The sequence below is a fragment of the Diceros bicornis genome, chromosome 37, assembly GCF_020826845.1.
Source record: "Diceros bicornis minor isolate mBicDic1 chromosome 37, mDicBic1.mat.cur, whole genome shotgun sequence".
Taxonomy (NCBI): Eukaryota; Metazoa; Chordata; class Mammalia; order Perissodactyla; family Rhinocerotidae; genus Diceros; species Diceros bicornis.
The window spans coordinates 21,286,175-21,309,921 of NC_080776.1; the positions used below are offsets into that span (position 1 = coordinate 21,286,175).

General features: G+C 46.8%; 1 protein-coding gene across 2 annotated transcripts in view; it reads left to right on the forward strand.

Annotated features, from left to right (window-relative positions):
- Positions 1–23,747, forward strand: part of INPP5D (inositol polyphosphate-5-phosphatase D) — a 121,613-nt gene that overhangs the window by 60,930 nt on the left and 36,936 nt on the right. Inside the window, exons 1-7 of one of the 2 annotated variants that reach the window (XM_058533227.1) lie at positions 5,148–5,235; positions 5,468–5,555; positions 9,779–9,859; positions 10,023–10,094; positions 11,128–11,251; positions 19,873–19,979; positions 21,856–21,958. In XM_058533227.1, coding sequence (XP_058389210.1) covers positions 5,222–5,235; positions 5,468–5,555; positions 9,779–9,859; positions 10,023–10,094; positions 11,128–11,251; positions 19,873–19,979; positions 21,856–21,958 — 589 coding nt within the window. In that variant the 5' untranslated portion in view covers positions 5,148–5,221. Of the gene's footprint in view, positions 1–5,147; positions 5,236–5,467; positions 5,556–9,778; positions 9,860–10,022; positions 10,095–11,127; positions 11,252–19,872; positions 19,980–21,855; positions 21,959–23,747 lie in introns of those variants that run through there. The other variant, XM_058533226.1, reaches the window with a different exon arrangement.

Genomic DNA, 23,747 nt, shown 5'->3' on the forward strand with positions numbered 1-23,747 from the left:
GCATTTTATCTATTACGTGAGAGCTGGGTAAAAGTTTTAATAAACAAACAAATAAACCCCAAACAAAAATCCTTCACAATCATTATAACTGTGTCATTGGAGGACATAAAATAATTTTTTTTAATCAAATTTGAAAATTAAATCACAAAACAGAGCAGAGAGTCAGGGAAGTATATACAGAAAACAAGGGAGGACTGAATAAGCATATGCATAGAATGTGTGATAAAAAATTGATCGTCTTTAGAAAGAGGGCATAGAGATTCCACTTATAGCTGGTAGGATAGGCTCTCGAAGAAGCAGGAAAAAATGATGCATAACTGATGACTAAATGTACAAAAGACAAAAAATTTTCCAGACTTATAAAGGTGCTAAATCCAGGTATTGAGAAGCCTCATAAAGATCCAGTTATCAGAACAACCAAATAGCACCACCTAAACCCCCTCTTAGAATGTTTCAAAACCACCAGGAAAGATGAATTCAGAAAGTAAATAATTAGGAACAGCACCATTACTTTTAAAAATTACAATATTTAATAGTATTCACACTCCTTGATGATACAATGTAAATTCTGAGGCAATATCTCCAAGGTGAAGACTACTGACCTAGGATTGACTCAACCTGGACATCATTCAAGAGCACAGGGAGTCTTTGCAGATTTGAAAAAATTGTGAAAATGTACTAATCACATGTCTCTACTTCAAAAAGGATCCAAGAGTTTTTTTTTTCCAGAAATTTTAGAGTGCTAGTGATCCTAAAAATAAGAGCCCAGCAGCTTACTGAGAAGCTGGATATGAATACACCCAAAGTAAAAATGTTCATCTTAGACTCTCAGAACACAATGTGATAAAAATAGAAGTAAAAAACAAAACTAGCCATAACCACCCAACCATATGGACATTTTTAGATCATCTCCTAAATCACAGCTGAATTAAGGAAGGAACTGACACAGTGATAGATGGGGTAGATATCGGGGCACAGAGTAATCAACTACTGTATATCAGAACTCTGTGTGATGCAGCCAAAGCACTACTTAGAGGAAAAGTCATAGCTTTAAACCCTCTATTATGAAAAGGGGAATAGAAAAATGAGTCAAACATACAAACTGAATCCAGACTGTTAAGTTTCTTGAAGGCATCATGAGTCATGTCCTAATTGCCTGATATTTCCAGCATCCAGCAAAGTACCTGACACATTTGTTTATTCAATATTCGTGAGCAAAGACTGAATGTGTGCTGGCCAGGTGCCAGGCACTGTTCCAGGGGCTAGAGATACAGCAGTGAACAAAACAGAGTTTTTAAGAAATCTCCATTGAGTGAATGAACAATAACAACAACTGGAAAGGAAAAGAACAGGGGGGAAATAGTAAAAGTGAAAAACAGAAAAAAATTAGGAAAAAATCTATTAAGGAAATTTTAAAAATTAGACTCAGCATTAAAAATTGGCAAATCAATAAAGAAGACAGTGTACAATTAATTACATGGCTACAAATCTTCAAATTATAATTAAGTAGAACAAATATTTTACGTAAAATATGAAACCAAAAAATTACCATGCCTAAAGTTTAATGTCATTGATATTTGAATAAATTTCAGCAAATCAATAGAGAAAAAAAAATTTTTTTTAATTACCATGCATGCCCTCTTTTGAAATTTCAAAGAACAAATAATGATCATAATCTATAAATTATTCCTGAATGACAAAATTCACCTAATTCAATCTTCAAGAAAAATATAATTCAAATCCAAAAACTTAATCAAGATAATAGTCTGAAATAAAACTATATCCAGTTTCATTTATTAATATAAATGTATAATATTTCAGTAATATTCTAGCAAATATAATTTAGACATATGAAAAATGAAAGCTTTATCTAAGAAATAACTTCAAAGATGAGTCAACATAAAGAAAACACCATAATTTAGCAGTAGATTAACAGATAAAGGAATCATTTGCATAGACGTCCTAATAGATGTGATAAAATTTAAAAGTCATTTCTAATTTTAAAAAATCTTTTAAAAAAGGGAAGAGAAAGATACCTCCTTAATAATGAATTATGTGTCAATGTAGAACCAGTTACACTTGACAGGGAAACATTAAAATCATTTTAACAAAAGAAAAAGAGTTGCCCTTTATCACCTGATGATCTAACACTGTATGAGAAATTTTTGCTAAAGCAAGATAAGAAAAAGAAGCAAGGAATAAGAGAAGCAAGAATTAAGGGAACAACAAATCATTAGAACTTGTTCCTTCTGAATCTGGAGTTCTGGGTTCAGAGAAACTGGACCTGCGAGTGGAAACTGAATGGGAATCTGGGGGAAATTGACCAACTCTGGGAGACCTCGGTGGGAGGTGGCTCTCCCTCTGGGAGGGCTGTGCAGGGGGCCTAGGCCCCTTCTGAGCAGTCTCTGGGGTCTTACATGCTGGAGGACTGTAGCCCTCTTTGTCTTTGCTCCCGGCTTTCCCTGAGCTGGTAAGCTTTCCAGCGACCCTGCCGTTGGTTACTTCCCTGGACAAATCCTTTCTGTGTAATAAGGCCAGTTCTTCTTAAGTCTTCCAGCTGAAGTCCCCATGAGTTATTGGTCGTTCTGACCTTAACCAACACCTTCAGACATGTCTGGGAGCCAGTCAGATTTCTCAAAATTTTACAAAGGTTAGAAATATAAGGAATAACAGCATTATTCTTAGAAAACTCTATAGATTCAGTTTGTGTGTGTGTATTTGTGTTTCTAGGATAACACTTTGAAAAAGGAGAACAATGAGGGAGATCTATTTGATGTTAAAGCATGTTCTGAATTAGTGCTTTAGAATTTCTTTTTCAGCCTGGAATTATTTTATGAAATGACAGTTTAAATGGAATACCACTGTGTGAACAGATGAACAGAGTGGCTCTGGCGAAGGGGGAATGGACACCAAGAACCCTGTCTGCCCAGAGCTTCCCTCCCTCTCCCCTGCCAGTCACCTCCCCTGCCCCATCCTTGGTCCCCAGAGGAGTCCCAGAATGACCACTTCAAAGCCAGTAAGCTAAAACACCATCCTTGCGATGGTGAGATGTTGTAAATCTGGGAACATTACTGCACCAGGTTTGCTTTTGCCCGTCGCCCAGAAAGCCAATCACGCAGATGACGAGATTGCAGCAGAGAGAGTGTTTTAATCACAAGGGAGCCAAGTGAGAAGGTGGGAGAATCAATGTCAGATCCACCTTCCTGAAAATGGGGACTCAGGGGTATTTATGGGGTAGGTGGCAAGGTGCTCTGAAGTGTGGAGGTGTGGAGCTAGATGATGAGAAGTGAGGAGAAGTGAGATAACTGATGATCTGCACAAGTGTAATCAAGCTTCATGCCTCTTCATAGGACACCTGTTCACAAAATGACGGCTTTACCATGATCTGAGGGTGGAGTTTTTAGCTCCTTGACCTCAAAAAGGTCAATTATGGAGCATTTTCGCAGGCCCAGTTGATGGGTTGGTGGTCTCAACCAGCCTGAACTGGGCGAGGGGTCTCAGTTCCTGGAAAACCACTCTAAATTACTCTGTTGATAAGATGGTGTTAGTTGAACTGGTCCTGGAGGGCCCATGGTTACAGGAACATGACATCTTAAGTACACGTGGGGAAGTCCAGATTTTTAGTTGAATGAATGATAAGGAACCTGGAAACAAATCCTACCATATTCAAGAAGAACTACAGGGCCAGCCCAGTGGTGTAGTGGTTAAGTTCACACGCTCTGCTTTGGTGGCCCAGGGTTCGCATGTTCCGATCCCAGGCACAGACCTCCACACCCCTTATCAAGCCATGCTGTGGCAGCATCCCATATACAAAAAATAGAGGAAGATGGGCACAGATGTTACCTCAGGGCTGATCTTCCTCACCAAAAAAAAAAAAAAAAAAAAAAGAGCTCCTACAATGGACTAGCCCAAGAGAAAAAGAGCAAGTGCTGTTGAGTGAAACTGTATAGCAATACAGAGAAAGAGGAACTTAGTTCTACCACATATTTTTTAAAAAATTCTAGATGAGCTAAAGAGTTAAAAATATATAACAACCACCACAAAAAAACCCATCGATTACATAACTTTAAAAAGAGTGAGAAACCAATTTAAAATAAGCAAATAATTGCTCCCTAGTAAATGCTGCTGATGAATTTTGAACTAAGGTAGGCAAAAAATTGCCAAGGAAAAGGTGAAAAATAGAACATTAAAAATTATAAATCACTTTATAATGAAATCAGCCCAGCTAAGATGAAAATAAGAGAATGGAAAAAAGTATTTACAACACCTAGGTTAAATAAAAAGCAAAGCCATATGTAAAGAGTTGATACTAATGTATAAAAAGACTAACAAAGTACCCAACAGAAAACTGACGAAGAACACAAATAGTTTATACAAAGAGAAATACAGTAGAAACCAACCATGTGGACACATACTTAATGATATTAGAAATTTAAGATATGCAAATCAACTCATCAATATTGAAATGCAATGTTATACCCTCTAAAAGAGAGCAAGAAAGAAAAGAATGGAAAGGATTTGGACAGCACACAGGATGAGCAGGCTCGAACAGTGCAGATGGCCCCATAACTGGTACCATCACTCAAAGGCTTGGCAAGATTGATCAAGAGCCATAATCTCTGGTTATCCTAAAACTGTAATTGAAAATAAGAAAAGAAAAGCTATATGAACAAAGCTGTTCAGAGCAGCCTTTACTTATAATCACCAAGCTCTCAGAATAACCCAAACATCTTCAATCGACTTTGGCACATTTACTCCATAGAATATTTTGAAACCATTAGAGTGTTAAATATGTAAAAACATGAACAGTTTTTCGTGTATAATAAATGGGAAAAAAACCTCAAAATTGTCTGCCCACCATGGTTAAAACAATGTGAAAAAATAGAAAAAGATGAAAAGAGAACAAAGAATCCACAAAGCACCAGTATAGGAATTGTCAATGGATTAGACAAGCAAGTCTCCCTGGGCGTCAGTCTCAGTGGCTAGGAGCACACTTGAACCACCACGCACAGACCGCCAGCACAGGAAGCCCCTGGGGCACTCATTTAAAATGCAGATTCCTGACCAAATCAGGTTGCGGCCCAGAAATTTGCATTTTTAACACTCAGGTGTATGTCTGATTCTTATAAACACTGAAGGTTGGGACTCATCGCTGATTAAGTGATTTCAAAGTAGCTTTGTGATTCTAGATTCAAGTTTTCTACAGGCTACGTAGTCAAGTATGGCTAAACAGAGGTAAACCAAGTCTATGCATCCAGACTCCAGTTTGGTCTGGGGTGGGGGACAGGAAGGAGTTGGGGTTTGGGGGGTGGGCCGGCGCTGGCAGGCCTGGGTCTTTGCCTGGGCTTGTCGTTCTGGGAAAGATCCTTGCCTTTGCCAGACCGGGTGTGACCGGGGCTCCAGCTGGAGCGATGCCTCAGCCAAGTCCTCACTAATCCTTAACCTTCACCTTGTCCTCTGCCCCCAGCGAAGTCATCCGGACCCTCCCCTCCCTGGAGTCTCTGCAGCGGGTGTTTGACCAGCAGCTCTCCCCCGGCCTCCGTCCACGGCCTCAGGTAAAGGCTTTGGGGTTGGAAAGATGAGACGGAGAAACCGGGACCGGGGTGGTGGGGTTGGGGAGAGAAGAGTAAACAGTGTCCCGAGGGCTCAGAAGGCAGCCCCCCACCCCACCCCTGCCCTGCATTGGCTGAACAACCAGAGCATGGGCTGGGGGTGAGAGCCTCAGGACCCGTTCCCCCTGACCCCCCACCAGTAAGGCATTTTCCGCTGCCTGATTCTGACTTGAGGAATAAAGATTTCAAATCACACGCCCATCAGCCAAACTACTTATTAGTGCTTAATAAGGCAAGCCAGGGCCTTTTCCCATCATTTCTCATCAGAACTGGAAGAAAACATGAGGTTTCGCAATGCTTGATCCTGCCTCTTGCCCCAGGAAGAGCAAGGTGAAGGTGCCCTCCACACACACCTGCTCATGGCCTGGCAGGGGGCCAAGGCCGAGTTGTCCACTGAGCAAAGACCTATGTATCAAAAGGTGTCATTGGCACAGTTAAAAAACAAGCAAAAGCAGTATTTTGGGAGAAAGTACTTGCAACAAATATAAGGGACAAAGGATTAATATATATTTTTTTAAAAAGTTCTACAAGTAATTAAGTAAAAGCAACCTAATTTTTAAATGGGGAAAGGATATAAAAAAGGCTGTTTTACTGAAGAGGGACTGGGAATGGCCAATATACATATGAAAAGATGTTCAGCCTCACCTGGTAACTGGAGAATGACAGGCAAAATGAGGCCATCTCTTGCCCATCAGATGGGCAGAGTTGATTGGTGGAGTCAGGGCTTGACTGGGGTGGGGAATCAGTGACTCCCGGGGGTTCACTGCTTGCTCTTGGGAGTGGAAATGTGTTTTCTGAAAAGTAGTTTGGTCATTTGCACGAAAATGTTAGGCGCACACATCCTTCAAGCAGCAGTTCCCTATGTAGGTAGCTGTCTTAGGGACCACACTTTTGCACAAAGAGATGTTGACAAAGATGTTTATTGTGGCTTTGTCTCTAAAAGCAAAAACACTGGAAACCACACAAACGTAGAGAGATGGTGAAATAAAGTATGGTGCAGAATTCTACTCTAAGGTGTGTGTGCTGATGTGGAAAGATCTCCAGGGCATGCTGTTGGGTGAAGAAAGCAAACGGCAGAACAATATGTAAACTATGATGCAGGTTGATGCATGGAAATCATACCTGAAGGATGTATACCCAAAGGGCTACTCTGGCCACCACCGGAGGAGGGGATGGAATTGGGCAGAAGGCGGCTGGGCCAAGGGGGACTTCAGTTTCGTCCAGATTGTTTGTTAGAGGTTTTTACTGAGAAAATGTATGTGCGTTTTATTTGTACAACTTAATTCATCGGAGAGAAAAAAGGTAATTTTGCTTTCCTCAAAGTGAATGACAGGTTAATTTCCGGGAGAGTAAAGGCAAACCCAGACAAAATAGAGGCCCTGCCAGACACTAAAATTTAAATGGTTTGAATGGAAGACCGCACACCCAAATCTTTGAGGTAGGTTAGAAGAGGGAGAAGCCTCTGGAGAGATGCGCTGACTGCAGTCACACTGAGGGTGCTGCCCCGGCTGAGGCCAAGGTGTTTGCAGTCATTGGCAGGACGGAGCAGCGACAGGATGGCGGGGGGCACCAGGCGTGGTTGTATTGAAAGGGTTCTTGGTCCCATGTCCCGTATGAGACCCTGGATCTCAAAGAAAACCAGAGAAGGTCGTTCTTGATGCCTTCAGAAATTCACAAATCGAGGAGGGAGTTCCGAGGCTGCCTGAGATAGAGGGAAGAACGCTGGCCTCTGGACCAGAAACATCTGACTCACCTCACAGGTCCTTAGTTTCCCCATCTGTGAAATGGGCAAAGTGACATCCAACACTCTGGGCTATGTGAAGGAGGAGGTGAAATTGCGTGTGTGAGACTTCTGACCGGGGTAGACTCTGACCAACACTAGCCCCTACCCCTTCAGTGGGTGAGACAAGAGGGGGGCCCCTAGAGCCCTGTGTGGAATTTATCTGAGAACTGCAGGGAGGTGCAAAATGCAATGTTATCAAAGTGACCGCTGGCCTGAGGGCTGGGGAGAGACCTGGGTCTGCCCCGCATGAAAAAGGACAGTCTTTAACCTTCGAGCCCACATCCTCCTTTGAAAAGTTCAACTGAAAAGTAAAGTGAAATAACTCCGTCAGCTTAAGTCAAACCACAAGTGGCACTCAGACCAGTTAGCCCACTTCCAGGCTAAGCTGTGAATTATGCCCTCAACCTTGACACTAGTGACGTTTGGGGAGCGGGTCATTCTTTGTTGTGGAAGACTGTTCTGTGCACTGTAGGACGTTAACACATCCTGGCCTCTCCCCACTAGTGCCATTAGCCTCCCCCAGTTGTGACAACCCCACATGTCTCCAGACATTGTCAGATGTCCCCTGGGGGGCAAAATCACCACTAGCTGAGACCCACTGGGCTAGATCTACATTCAAATCTCAGGTCTACACCAGCTGTGTGACCTGGGACAAGTTGACTCACCACTCTGACTCAGTTTCCCTATCTGCAAGACAAGGATTAGAAGAATCAATACACGTGAGGATTAGACGAGCGAGCACATTTAAATACACTCAGTGTGGAGTATGGGCGTAAGAGCTCATCAAATCATCGTGTGCATTCCGCCTGATAAGAGGCAGAAGGTAGGCAAAGCTCCAGCATTGTTTTAATCCGTTTGTTGCAAGAACTAACTCCCAGTTTGTCAGTAATTTCGTTTATACTTTGTAAGTTTTGGCCAAAGCTGCCCCAAAAGACACAGATTTAAAAGAGAGAGGGGGGAAGGCGCCATCTTAACGCTGCAAGGTGACTGCCTTGGGCAGCGAGCAGATAATCCCAAGCATCCGAGTGGGAGAAAGAGGAGGCTTGAATCTGTTGTCTTTTCAGTTCTTTATGAGCCCCTTCTGCTGACTGGCCTTTCTTCTCCGCCCTTCCCTGAGTCTCGGCTCCACTCCCAATCAGTAATAACCGTAGACTGATCTTGAGCTTTTTTAAGCAACAAGGGCAAAACCAAAAAGTAGTCAAGAGAGACAGTGTTGGCAAATTTTAACTGCTGTGGTGATGGCGGTGAGTTGTGGGGGGTGATGGGTGCTGGGTGGGGCGGTAGCGATGGTGGTAATGGAGGTGATGGGGCCTCTGGTGGGGGTTGGGGGTCGTGCTTGGTGTTCAGTTAGTTATACAGACAGGGGTGTGATTTTCCTGTCCTGCTGGAGGGCAGGGATGGTGTCTTATTAACTCCGCATCTCCAGCAACTGGCAGCTCCTCTGGCACAGAATAGCTGCTTCGTAAATGTTTGTTCTGTGAATAAACGCTTGGGACATGGACTTGGTGCTGGTCAGATGTGGATTCAAGTCCTGCTGTGCTGTTTACTAGCTGTGTGACTTTAGACAAGTAACTTCAGCTCTCTGGGCCTCACGTATTCCTTGCACAACTTTACCAAGCATCCTCACTGGCCAGGCACCGTTCCAAGCACCAAGGTCGCAGCATCGAACATAGTACTCATGGTCCCAATTCTCCCGGAACATACGTTCTAGCAAAGGAAACATACAAAGAACAAATCAATGATCGTGGTGATTGAGAGGAAACAAAGCAGGCTGATCTGGTGGCTGTTTTAGCTAGCGTGGTCAGGGAAGACCTCCTTGTGGATCTGAGACCTGAATGACAAGGAGGTGGCCTTTGCAGGTGAAATCTACATCTCTGGGGATTCCTCAGAGAGTGTAGCTCAAGGCCATGGGTGGCTCAGAAGTGAGGATGAGCATGGCTGGTGTGAGGGGTAGATCATACACCCTTAGAGGGCAGGGTAGGGAGTGTGGATAATTTCCTCCCAGTGGTGGGAAGCAACTAGAACCGGGTTTTAAGTGGTGGGGTTGGCTGTATTTTGGAAGTAAAGCGAGAGCACTGATGCAGCAGATGGAGGAGGAGGAAAGATAATAATCAAGGCAAGTGCTAGAGTTTTGTTTAAGCAACTGAGTGGATGAGGGAGAAGCAGATTTAGAGGGAAGAAGAAATGAAGACATTTTTTGGTCGTGATAACTTTGAGATGATTGAGATAACCCTGATGTCCTCGTCTGCAAAGGGGGATAATGATGGTACTCACAGGTTGTGGGGGGTGAAAGGAGATGAAGCGTGGAAAGCGCCCAGCGTGGCGCCTCTCCATGGCTGGCACTCTGGCTGCTGTCCTAATGTGCACTTTCCTTGTCTCCCAGGCACCTGGCGAGGCCAATCCCATCAACATGGTGGCCAAGCTCGGCCAGCTGACAAGTCTGCTGTCCTCCATTGAGGATAAGGTACGTGGGGGTCCTGCATCTTCTCGGGGCTTCTCTTTGGTCCCCTCTTTGCTCAGAGAATGCCCAGGTGTGCTGGCTCTGTGCTCCCTTTGACTCTGTGCCAAAGGATGCTGCCTTCCCCTCGCCTCCCAGCCTGAAGGGCCTTGTGCGTTTATGCCCACAGGTCAAGGCCTTGCTGCATGAGGGTCCTGAGTCTCCCCATCGGCGTTCCCTCATCCCTCCGGTCACCTTTGAGGTAAGTGGCTGTGGCCTGTGCTCCACCGTTGGCCAGGATTCTGGTCCCTGTGGAAGGAGGGCTTTCCGCTCGGCTGTACAAGGGCAAGGAGCCCAATGGCCAATAATGGCGGTAGGCGGAACCACCTCCCTGTGGTGATTAAACATTGGAATGGGTGCCCAGATGAATCTCCTTCACGGGGAGGCTCCCCAGGGAAGAGCTGTCCTTCTCAAATTGGGGGCAGTGAGTGACATCAAACAGGGAGCCCCCAAACTGGCTGCAAAGTAGTGCCTCAAGAGGGAATTAGGACAAAAATACAATTCCCGTGGGTTCCCTGAAAGGGACTGAATTAGAATCTCCATTCTCGGAAATTCCCAGAAATTTGTTTTTCTTAATGGTCCTCAGAGATTCTGGTGCATCCAGCCCAGCACTGGTCCCACATTCAGAAACAGGACGAGATGCCCCCATGCCCACCCCAAAGTCCTTTCTAGCCCAGATGATAATTCTGTATTAAGATATAGTTCCATCTTCTGAGCATGTCTAGGCACTTATCTTTTATCCTATTTGTTATCAGTAAATGTTCAATTATTGGTTGCAACAAGGCCCAAGAGCTTAAATTTATTACTCACATCCTTTCTGGAAGGAGATGACACATCAGATTAGTGAGTGTTGTGAAATGAAGCAATGAAAGAACCATTTTCCAGTAGTTCATCTGTTTCCTCTATCAAACCTCTTGGCAGAATGGATGTTGTACACACAATGGATGAGCTGGGCTCCTTCCCACATTTTAGCGGTTCTCAGGAGCTGCCCGTGGAAACGTGGACATGCGGTGCTGGGGTGAGGGCAGCTCGGAAATAGAAGCCCGACGGCCCGACACGGGACACCAGGGCTGGACTGGCCAAGGGCTGCCCAGCCATACAGACAAGGGGCTCATGGGCTGGCACGAGGAAAGCCCAGACAGAGACAGGATGACCAACATCTCCTCTTCCTCCCCAATCTCTTACTCTCCCCCTCCCCCTCCTTCCCCTACTCCCTCTCCTCCTCCTCTTCACAGGTAAAGTCGGAGTCTCTGGGGATTCCTCAGAAATTGCAGCTCAAAGTAGATGTCGAGTCTGGAAAACTGATAATCAAGAAGTCCAAGGATGGTTCTGAGGACAAGTTCTACAGCCACAAGAAAAGTAAGACCCCCTCACACCCACAATGCTCTCACTCTGCTAGTGCCCTTACTGACGGCCAGTCAGTGGCAGACTGCTGGAAAACAAGTGCTGCCAGGCGCGTCCCACCCCTGTGCTGGGGTACCCACTGCCCCCTCACCCTGTGTGCCCCCTCCTTCACGAGGCCTTCCCTGTACATTCTGCCTCCTTCCTCCAAACCCTGGGAAACGGGCTTACACTTGGCACTGGTGGCAGTTCCTAGTGTGTGTGTGTGCTCTTCCTCACTAGGAGCCAGGCTGATGCACGGGGTCACCTCGCAGTGCCTGGTACAGGGCCCCGTACATATAAGGGTGTTGACAGCATCTGGATGCATCTTTAGCACAGCATAGACTGAGAGGAGGTTTAGCGTGGTGCTCAAGTACATGCACTCTGGAACCAAACTGTCTAAATTCACATCCCAGCTCTGCCACTTAGCAGCTGCGTGACCTTGGATGCGTTGCTTAACCTCTCTGGGCCTCAGTTTCCTCATCTGTAAAATGGGGGTGGTAAGGATCAAGTGAAGAATCTACATGTGAGCCTCCTTAGGAAAGAGCCTGGCACGCAGGAGCAACGGAGGCTTTGTGTTTTGCACCATCAAGTAAACTCATGAACAAAATGGAAAATGTTCACACACCAAATGCCTATGGACAAGCTGCTGAGGGCAAGACCCTGGGGGTCCAGGTGAGCAGGATGGATGAAGCCTCTGCCCACACGGAATCTACATTCTTATGCATTGAGCAGCCGATAAATACTCAAATATATCAATGATGATGATTTCAGCCACTGATGAAATGTTCTGAACAAAACAGCGTAATGGGGGGCCAGCCCGGTGGCATAGTGGTTAAGTTCACGTGCTCCACTTCAGCAGCCCAGGGTTCGCAGGTTCGGATCCTGGGTGTGGACCTACACACCGCTCATCAAGCCATGCTGTGGCAGCGTCCCACGTACAAAATAGAGGACGATTGACACAGATGTTAGCTCAGCGACAATCTTCCTCACCAAAAGAAAAATAAAACAAGAGAACAGGGTGATGGTAGAGAGTAAGTGGGGGCAGAACGCAGTTTAGAGGGGGCAGAACACAGTTGAGAGGGGGCAGAGACTTGAGTTGGCAGTCCCAGTGGGGAAGATGGCAAGTGACAGCTGGGCATTGTGGCCAGGGGGCAGAGGGAAAAGAAAGGCTTTAGGGAGGCTCAGAGGAGGGACCACTGAAGGACAGCTGGACTTTGGGTGGCAACAGAGCAGACTGAAAAAAGCCAAGATGTGGCCCTGACATCCACTGCCTGGGGACATGCGAGTTATTAGAAACCAGCTTGGATGGGGTGTCCTGTGGATGGGAGGACTTTGCTTTGCTGGCCTGGGATCGAGGAAGTGCCTGGACAGAAGGGATGTGGGAAAGAGGCGGTGCTAAGAGGACATCTGTGTTCCAGGTCTGGTTGACCCACAGCGTTGGGTCCCCGCAGGGGCTGGTGGGCAAAGGGCACAGGTGAGGGAGGCCCTGCAGGGTCTTGGGACCAGGGGGATTCCCGCTCCCAGCTGGGGGCCCCGTGGGACTGAAGATGGCCGGTGCGGTGGAGAAGACTTGGGGAAAGCACCTGAGTTTCCTGAGCTTCTGGCTGACAGGTGTCGACGCTTGCTTAGCAGTGTTTCTTTCGGTATGTGGCCGACAGGTCCCCCGAGACACTTGAGAAGTGCTGTGGGTCCCCTCTCAAATAAATTCGCACCTTCACCCGACAGTTTATATTGCGTTTCAGGAGGTTTTCAGATCCTCTGGTCTACGAACAGTATTTTTCCTTCTTCAGGGCCTCAAAATCCATTTAGTAGCCCATAACTAGGGATGCCAGAACCAACAAATAAAAAATACAGGACACCCAGTTAAATTCAAATCTCAGATAAACAACGAATAATTTTTTAGTGTGTCCCATGCAATACTTGGGACATACTTATAGTAAAAAATTATTCCTTTTCTGAAAAGGAATCCTTGGCGTCCTGTCTTTTATCTGGCAATCCCAGGCATGATCAGCATCTTTTGTTCTTAATAAAGATAGCTGAAATCATCGTATCGATATATTTGAGTATTTATTGGCTGCTCAACGCATCGGACCGTAGATTCCATGCAGGCAGAGGCCTCCTGCCTCCTGTTCACCCTGGATCCCCAGTGTCCTGCCCACATCTTAATAAAGTTGTATGGGAATAGAACAGAGCAGAAAAGGATAAAAATAGAAAATACCTAAGTGGTTTTGTAGAGAGTAAAGGTAAATATTTTTTCATGAACTTGTGCTGTAGTTACACACACTTGCATGCACACACATAAATTTGTGTGCCTGGGGTCACACATGAAACAAATTTTTCCTGGGGGTCACAGGCAAAAAAAATAAAAGGACTTAAGCCCCTGGGCTGGAGGCTTTTCTTTTTCCTGCTGTCTGGAAGCAGAGGGCTCCAGTCTGGGCATGTTAGAAGCCTGACTGTGGGATGGAAAGTTCTGGAGGCAGGTTCTTATTGGAGACCGTGGCTGATGGCCAGAGTTGGAAAGTTGGGAGCATCCTGCTGCACCGGCCTTGCCCCGCAGATGCCCTGTAGGGAGCGTGGGCTGCACTTCCACACTGTCCCCCACTGTCGTTTAGCCCGTGGGTTGGAGTGGCCTTCAGAGACTGTCCTGGTTGGCACCAGGCACCAGCAGAGATGGCAGCACCCCGGGCACATCCCACTTGGGTCTCTAGGGTCCAAAGCACCAGCTGCACCTCACCCCATCAAGAAGCTTGTCTGAGTTGTCCATTCAGATGGCAAACCTTTGGCCTGAAAGCTAAGCCCTATAAATAACGCCCATTGCCCTAGAAGTCCCTAGGGTTGGACCTCCAGAGGGGCGAGAAGGGAGGTTATATATTCAGCACTGACTCAGTGCCAGGCACTGGGCTGGGCACAATATGACAGAAGATAAGAGCACAGATGGGCTCTGGGGCTGCACTGCCCAGGTCGAAATCTAAGCTCTGCCTCTTGCAAGCTGTATCACGTTGGCCTAGTTACTTAACCTCTCTGTGCCTCCATTTTCTCATCTGTGAAATGGGAATCACAATAACAATAATAGGTTTCTCATAGGCTTGTCATGAGGAGAGAGGAACTAACACATGTGAGAGCACCTCTCATGCCCAGTGGCAGCACTAGCCCCATGGCAGAGTGTCCAGGAAGAGGCCAGGGGAGAAAAGTCTGCCCCATCCTGCAACCTCCTGCTCCTGAGTCCCACCTGGGCTGGGGCACCAAGGTCCAAGTGATGCCCTCAGGGCAACAGGGAGGATGGGAGTCTGGGGACCAGCCCGTTGCAGGGAACGGGTGCAGCGAGGGGAAGAGCATAGCTGGCACAGGGAGGTGTTAGAAGCCCACTGTGAGTCCCAGCTCAGCCACTTGTGACCTTGGCCTAGTGCTCTTTCTCTGGTCCTCAGTTTACTCTTCTGTCCAATGGGTGTAGCAGCATCCTATAGGGCTGCTTAGTCTTTAATGGGCAAACGTGAAAGTACGGAGTGCCTAGCGTCCCGTAGATGCTCAATAGAACTGGCTGCTACCAGTACCACCATCATCACAATTATCCCTCCAAGGCAGCTGTGAGGAAGGCAGACTAGAGCAGCGAGGAGGATGGGTCAGGAAATGAAGGCCCTAGACCCTGGAGTGTGACAAGCTGTCATTCACGGAGAGCTGAGATCATAGTGTCAGGGCAGAGCCACTCTGTCCACTGCCAAGTTGGGCAGGAGAAATGAGGACCTGCTGAGGATCTGAGCAGGAGAGGGACATGTTGAAAGTGATCAGCTTAGAACCATGCTTTCCTCTTATCTGTCAAGGAGAACAAGTTACAGCTGAAAGGGGTGGACCCAACTTTGACAAGAGGAAACGGAAACCTAAGATGAGTGAAGAGATTGTCAAAGATGCTGATGGCTATAAAAAAAACTTGAGGTTTCTGGACTGAAAGAAATACCTCCCAGGGTTCTGAGAAGCACTATGAGTTCTTGTCAATTTAATTCAATGGACATTTTTCTTTTGAGCATCTTCCAAGGACCAGCCCTGAGTTACAGTCCTCCCTCAAAGAATTTGCAGTTTAGAAAGGAAGCTGATATGTGGGCATGTATTAGAATGTGTGTCAGATGTAAGGTTAGCCCTGAGAGAGGACTGACCAGCTCTCTTGTGGGGGGAGGGGGTGCAGGGAGACAACACCACAGAGATGGCTCTGTCTGGGGGCTTTGAAGGATGAATAGGAGTTTACCAACCATGAGGCAGGGGAGGGCATTTGGACTGAGAGGACAGCGGGTGTAAGGAATTGAACAGGATTTTAGGGAAATCATATGTCCCTTGTGGCCTGGGAGTGGGGAGCAGGAGGACATGGGGTCCAGATGTGGGCGGGGCCTTGGATGCCAAAGTAAGGGTTGGAGATGTTCTCCTGTGAGCTGGAGGGTGAACACAGACCTTGTGGAATTCTGGACAGCTGGAAAGTGGCTGTCAGATCAGGGGTGTGTGGAAGAGCCAAGCTGGCAATAAGAGGCCCCCCAAAAACCCAGCTCAAGTCGAGAATGGACTATCACAAGGCAGGTTTGTGAGAAGCATGGATGCCCAGAGCCTGCCAGCCCGGACTCTCTGAGGGCCTGGCCCGCCTGGCTCCTGTCCTCCCTCCAGGCTGGTGGAGCCCTGCTCACCCTCTGTGCTGGCACCTGTCACATCAGAACACAATTACCTCCCCCAGAGTGGGAGGGGTCTTTATCTTACACACCCTGGAATCCAGGCTCTAGCACAGGACCTGGTACTCAGCAGGTGCATCTCAGGGATTGCCAATTGACTGAGGCACTGTTAACGGTGCTCATAAAGCCCAGACTCCCCCTGCCCCCTGCATTAAGGTGGGCGTCACAGAGGCCGGGAGGTGAGTCTCTTTCATGCGCTGTTAAATCCTCAGAGTCTAGAACAATGCTTGGCACAGAGTAGGTGATCAATACATACGTACTGAATGAATGCGTGGACGCTAGACCAGTGAAATAGCACAGTTCATGTGGCCGACATGTTTAGGTGGCTTCATTATAGCTGGCACTGAAGGCAGTGTGCATCAGGGGCGAGGGGCTCTTGGTAAATTGGATTCGTGTCCCGGCTCCACGGCTTGATGATGGTGTGACCTCGAGTAAGTTACTTAACTACTTGAAGCCTCAAGGTCCGCATTCATAAAACAGGGATTCCTCTAGAGTTGTGAGGACTAGTGGGATAAGGCATGTCCTTAGCTGCCATGGCACATAGTCAATTTCCAGTCATGGTTATTGTTGTGAAGTGCTGCCCACCTGGAGGAAATCTTTGGTTGCAGGTATTAGAGCTTCCTTGCCCTGTTCCCATCACCACGTGCATTAGTAGCTTTGGCATCAAAGTCTTCTGTGCATTGGAAAAGCCAGTTGCCGTATGAGGAAATCATAATGCATTCACTCACTCAGCAGCTACTATGTGCCATCGCTGGGGACACGGAGGTGAGCAAGCCAGGTGGGGTCCTAGCTCTCAGGCAGGTTACATTCAAGTAAGAGTCAAGGAGACAAAGCAAGTACACAAGTATATCAAGCAAGAGAGCGTGAGGGAGCGATAAACTCTAGGCTGGGAATTTAAATAGGGTGATAAGAATGATGGAGGAGCGCCGTTTGAGCTGACACCTGAGTGTCAAGAAGATGCTGGCCATGCAAAAACCAGGGAAAGACACCCTCGGCAGAGATTCCAAGGCAGGAGCAAGCTCGGTGTGTGAGAAGGCCGCGGTGGCTCGGTGTGTGAGAAGGCCACAGGCGGCCTGGAGATTGGGTACCAGTCACGGGGACCCGGTGAGCTGCAGTACATTCTAAGTGCAATGAGCCACCGTTAGGAGATTTTAAGCAGGAGAGTGGTGTGAGCCCACTTGAAAATGAACTCTGGCTGCTGTGCTGAGAATAAATTATGGCAGGGGCTGGGTGGAGACAGGGAGACCCATTAGGAGGCCATGACAGTAGCCAGGCAGGAGATGGTGGTGGCTTGAGATGGTTGGAATGATGGACATATTGTGAATGTTTTGAAGGTAGAACTGCTTGGACCTGCTGATGCATTAGATGTAGAGGGGCACGGGAAAGAGGAACAGAAAAGGGCTTCTGGTTTTATTTCACTGGGTGTGGGGAGAGGTGGGCCACTTATTGGCCGTGATAGAACACTAATCCTGATCAAGCAAAATGTCCCATCCTGGAGGCAGCCACACAGTCCTGCAAATGGATGTCAAGGAAAACCAGAAATTCAGAGGGAAGGAGACATGGCCTACCAGTAGCGGATTTAGAAAAGTCTCGGGGCATGAGTAGGAATCACACCACGGGACGTTTACGGCTGATGGGATTCCTGAGAGCACAGGACGTCCATGACGTCGCTCGGGTAAGACTTCTGGTCAAGATGGTGGTTGAACACGCACACTATTGTCAGTTCCCTTCCTAAAGGCAAAGCTCACAAGGACAAAGAGAACAAGAGAAAATGATGGCAAGGAAATTCTGCATGCTGAAAAGCAGAAGGATAATGATAACCGACTTATAGGAACAAAAAAGCTAAATTTTAAGCATGTAGTAGGAAAAACTGTGACACCTGACTCATACCACAGAAGCCACAAGTGTACAGGAATTGATAGCATCAGGGGCCCCTAGAGTAGGGCTGAAGATGGGGTTATAAACAGCAGGCGTGGATGAAAATCTACTTCAGAAGAGTTAGACCCGCCAGATCCCTCTCCACTCCACACAGCCAGTGGCTTCCCTCACTCATTAGGCAGAAGATGGGCTGTTTATTCTCTGGAGAAGGTAAAGGACCAGAGGACACCAGGCCTAATGAAGGCAGAGGAAGCTGCTGAAGACAGAGGACGAAATAACAGTCCCTTTCTGAATTCTGAGACCCCAGCCTTCGTGCCTGCCCGGCTCTGGGCTGCTGCCAGCCGGGCCCACACCTTCCAGATGGGAGGTCGGAAGATACTTCTCTGGAACACGTGACCAGCTCAGGGGCAAAGATCTAAAGATGCTGCCGTCACAGTTTCACCATGAATCAGCCTGTGAGACCACCCAGTGGAGAAGCCCTGCTCGCCAGACCCCCGTTGTCACTGCTGGAACTCCCGGCCACGGAGCACCAGACATCGGAGGGAACCCTGGAATAGGAGACAATCAGACTCAAGGCAAAAAAAAGCAAAAAGACAAAAAACCTGGATAAGATAGATTATGTAGACTAATAGAAATTGCCATGAAACAAGAGCAGAATGCTATTTAAAAAGGAACATTCAGAGAATAAAATAAAAATAAAGGAGGAAAAAGGAAGAAGAGCGAGAAAGGGAAACATAAAACATTACGAAAACGTAGCTGAAATTTAAAAAAATAAAAACTCAGTGGAAAGGTGGAGAGAGAAAGTTAAGGAGCGTTCCTAAAAGGCAGAACAAAAGACAAAGTGAGGGAAAATAGGAAAGCAGAGATTTTTAAAAATTAGAAGACCCGTCCGGGAGATCCAATACCAAAATAATAAGTCTCAGTGAGAGAAAACAAGGAAACAGAAAATTCATTAAAGGAACAATTCAAGAAAAATTCTCAGGACTGAACCACACCAGTTTCCAGATTGAAAATGACCCCTCAGGTGCCCAGTACAACGGAGGGAAACTGATCCACCCCGAGGCACACACAACATTGGAAAGTCTACAACACTGGGTTCAAAGGAAAGATCCTAAAACTTCAGAGCGAAAATAGATTACAGGCTGTGCCAGGGGCCCAAGGCCACCTCCAGGTTCAGTGATTCACCAGGAGGACTCAGCATAGCGTCACACAGCTGTGATTTATTAAAACACAGGGATATGATGCAAAATCAGCAAAGGGAAGGGCCCACAGGGCGAAGTCCAGGCACAGGCTTCCATAGAACGCACTTAATTCCTCCCCCAACAAGCTGTGACAACACAACTGAAGTGTTGTCCACCAGGGCCTCTCATTAGTGACTCAGCACTCAAGGTTTTTCCTGGGGGCTGGTCACATAGGCACATATCCAGATTCCAGAATCCCAGGAAGAGAGCAGTCGTTCGGAATAAACCACACTGTTTCTACAAACACTGTCGGCACAGAGAGCCACTTCTATCAGTTCAGGAAACGCTGGGAACTCTCCCCAAACATCTCCCCATAAGGATAACAGTCAGACCTGCCGTGTTAACTCTCTTCTGCACACATGGGATCAGAATAACTTTGAGTTTCTCAGCAGCAATGCCACAAACTGGAGATGATGAAGCAATGAAAAAGCAAAAAAAAAAAAAAAAAAAGAAGGAAGGAAAGAAAGGAGGAGGAGGAGAGAGAGATAAAGAGAAGGGAAGGAAGGAGGAAGATGAAAAGACAGCCCTGCTGTCTCTGCTCTGGCCAGGTCACTTCTTGCTTGTTCCAGGCACCACCCTTCCCAAGCATCAGCCCCTCCCCAGAAGAGCAGCCAGGAGCTTGAGGGACCTGGGAGACTAGACACTCATCTGTGCTCAGCGTGGGGACAGGAAAGGCAGGAAATTGATGGTCAGGTGCTTGGAATATAGCGGAGACTGGAAGTATTGGGTGATGAGCAGATGAATGAATAAACGAATTTCCATTTCTCTTAAGTCCTGCAGCTCATCAAGTCTCAGAAATTTCTGAACAAGTTAGTGATTTTGGTGGAAACAGAGAAGGAGAAGACCCTGCGGAAGGAATACGTTTTCGCTGACTCCAAAGTAAGTGACAATACACTTCTAGGATGGTCAGAGAGGGGAGTGAGGGACGCATGTTTTCTAAGCTTTGCTACATGCCTACAAATTGGCACCATCAGCTCTCTCAGTTCTCACAACAGCCCATTTCCCACCTGAGAAAGCTGAGCCCAGAGGGGTTAGGGCACGTGTTCCAGGCCAGCTGGGATTTGAGCAGTCACCACTCCATCGTCCCCCCCGCCACGCTGCCTGCCCCGAAAGGGTGCATGCTTTATCACCTGGATGTTACCCAGCCCTGAGCCCCATTGGGAGGCTTTAGCTTCCCTGGGTTGCACCCAGAAGCTCTCAGGGGCACCCCAGATTTAAATCTGAGTCCCAACCAGCACTCCCTCATTTGTACACTTTGCCCCACTCTGCAGAAGTGAGATGCCCTGCTAGGACTGGCTCCTGGAGTAAGAGGTGGTGTGGGTGAGAGGTGGGAAGAAACTGGGGTCTGCGGGAGTCACAGTAGGACCTCAGTACAGCCAGAGGAGGGTTCTCTGTGACCTGATCCCTCACTTCTGATGTGCCAACCAAGGGCTGGAACCCACCATCACGGCCTCCTTGTTTATCCCCTACTGTACGGCTGGCTTGAGGCAGTGAAAATGGACCACAGGGCACAAAGGGCTCCCACCACATCCGGTGTTGGCTGACTGCATGGGAGGCGCTGTGGAAGGCCAGTCGGAGGTCTGGGGGTGTCCAGAGAGCTGGCCGAGAGGATGGAAGGACTGGGAGAAAGGATAGAGAAGGGACTGGGAGAAACAAGGAAGGAGGGACAGACAGTGGTGGCAGGCAGAGAGAAAGAACATCTCACTGGGCAGTGTTCTGGGCGCATGGGCTGGGTCCAAAATCCTGTTCTGCCATTGCTGCAAGCTGAGAAGGATTGAGACACAGCGGTAAACTGGCCCCAAATTTTGAGCCATCCCCAACTAAAGGCAGGTTTCTATAAAGACAGCCGTCATAACATCTTTGTGAGTTAGTTTCTTCACAGGAGACTTAGCAAGATTTGCAATTTTTAGGTTGAATCTTATGACATTTCCATTCTTACAGATCTGAAGCAATCAAAAATTGCTCCTCTCATATGGTACAACCTAAAATTTTGTGCACACTTGTTTAGTCAGCCTGCCCCACTTGACCATAAGCTAAGAGAGGGCCGCCTGTGCTTCGTGCCCCACTGTGTACCCAGGAAAACGAAGTGAAGGCTACTAAGGAGGTTCTGACAGCCTAATTATTTTCTTTAATTTAAATTTTCTTTCATTACATAAGTAACCTCTTCTCCTTGGGGAAAAAGTAACAAATAAGCAAAAAGTTTAAAATAGAAACTCCCATATACCATTAGGAAAGCTGGGACTATACCCTTCCGGATTTTTTTTTTTTTTTTTTTTTTTTAATAAAAATGCAATGATGCTTTTCATACTGCTTTGTCAACTGGCTTTTTGTACTTAACAATATATTTTGACCATCAATCCTTGTTGATAAAGTATTTCTGCACCAAAATTTAAAAACTCTATGGTATTCTATCATATGGATGGCCCATACTACAATAATTAATTCATCCCCTAAGATTGGACATTAAGGTTGTTTCCAGTTTTTTCTGTATTAATATATGCTGCAGTCGCCGTGATGTGGTTGGGTCTTTGTATGGTTCCTGGTTATTTTCTTAGAGTCAGGTCCTTGCAGAGGAGTGGCTGGGTCAAAGAGATCCACTTTTATAAGACTTCAGATGCATGTTTCCAGATTCCTCTCCTGGAAGTTCGTACTGATTTGCGCTGCTCTCAGTTTTCTTGAAGCTGACCAATCCTTTGAAAGTGTAATGTGCAGGGGGCAGAGGCCTGTCTGAGTCTTTCTGCCCTTCCATCCCTAGAAGAGAGAAGGCTTCTGCCAGCTTCTCCAGCAGATGAAGAACAAACATTCGGAGCAGCCAGAGCCTGACATGATCACCATCTTCATCGGCACCTGGAACATGGGTAGGTGCATATGCCTCCTCTTCCTCCCACCTCCTCCCCTTGGGTTCTGCTTGGCTGCCTCAGCATCCTCAAATGGCGGGGAACACGTGTCTCCCCACTCCCGTCCCCAACCCATCTGCACAGCCTCCTTTCTAGGGAATTCTACCCTTTTCCTGAGACAGTGGGCAAGAGAAATGAGCTCTGGGGGTCTCATATCCCGAGACTTTGCATGTCTAAATTGGAAACTTTTAGGTAAAGGGTCTAAATATCTAAGTGAAGGGGCTCTTGGGCACCTGCCAGCCTTAGGCAGCTCGCCAGGGGGCCCAGGCCTGGAAGAAAGGACTCTCTCCCTGAGTAGGGTTGTCAGGTTGAGAGAGAGAGAGAGGGGATGACCAATTAAATTTGAATTTCATATAAACAACAAATACTTTCCTTTTTTTTTTTTTTTTTGGTGAGGAAGATTAGCCCTGAGCTAACGTCTGTTGCCAATCTTCCTCTTTTTGATGAGGAAGACTGGCCCTGGGCTAACATCTGTGCCCATCTTCCTCTGCTTTTTATATGTGGGATGCCTGCCACAGCATGGCTTGATAAATGGTGCATATGTCCGTGCCCAGGATCTGAACCTGTGAACTCCAGGCCACCGAAGCAGAGCGTGCAAACTTAACCACTACGCCACTGGGCTGGCCCCAACAAATACTTTTTTATTTTTTATTTTTTTATTTTTTGCTGAGGAAGATTTGCCCTGAGCTAATGTCTGTCGCCAATCTTCCTCTTTTTGCTTGAGGAAGATTCACCCCAAGCTAACATTTGTTGCCAATCTTCCTCTATTTTGTATGTGGGTCACTGCCCCAGGGTGGCCACGAGTTGTGTAGGTCTGCGCCCAGAACCAAACCCGGGCCACCAAAGCGGAGCGTGCAGAACTTAACCACTACACCACCAGGGCTGGCCCCCAACAAACACCTTTTTAGTATAGGTGTTTAGCTGGAAATAAATAAATACATACATACTAATTATATATTATGCTAAATATGTATACTACCATATATATTTATATACTAATATATAATATACTAAAAATATAAATATAATATACTGAATATAAATTGTACTAAATAATTATTTAGTGTAACTTCAGCTAGAAATAAGTCCTAAATACACACCAAATATATATGGTACTAAATATGTGTACTATATACTTATATATATTTATATATTAAATATATTGTACTACATATAAATTAGGCTAAATAATTATTTAGTGTAAGTATTCAGCTAGAAATAAAAACATAAGTAGATACAGGGTGTCCAGTTGAATTTGAATTTCAGATAAACAGATATTGCATGGGACATACTTATTCTAGAAATTATTCATTGTTTATCTCAAATTTGAATTTAACTGGGCATCCTGTCTCCCCCACTTTGTCTGGAGCAGAGTCAGGGCCACCCCCTTCCAACGCAGCAGGTAGTCGCCCAGCAGTGTCTGGGAGGAGGGGGCGAGCAGCCGCCCATCATGAAGGGCCAGGCAGTGATTTGGAAATGAAAACACATATGCGACTCCTGCCCAGTCAGCTGAGTGGAGGATGGGCCGGTCTTCCAGGAGGGCAGTCAGGAGAGCTCCTGACCCCCATGCCACCAGCCACCAGCCCTCCCCAAGCCTTCGTGCCCAGATATGCCGGGGCCACGGCGGCACCGAAGGAGAACTCTGGCCTGTGCCCTGGAGTCCTGGGCCTTCTTCTGTCCTCTCCAGTGTTTCTTATTGGCCGCTTGATTTCATCATCTCTCACGCTCGGGGGTTCATGCACATGGGCAC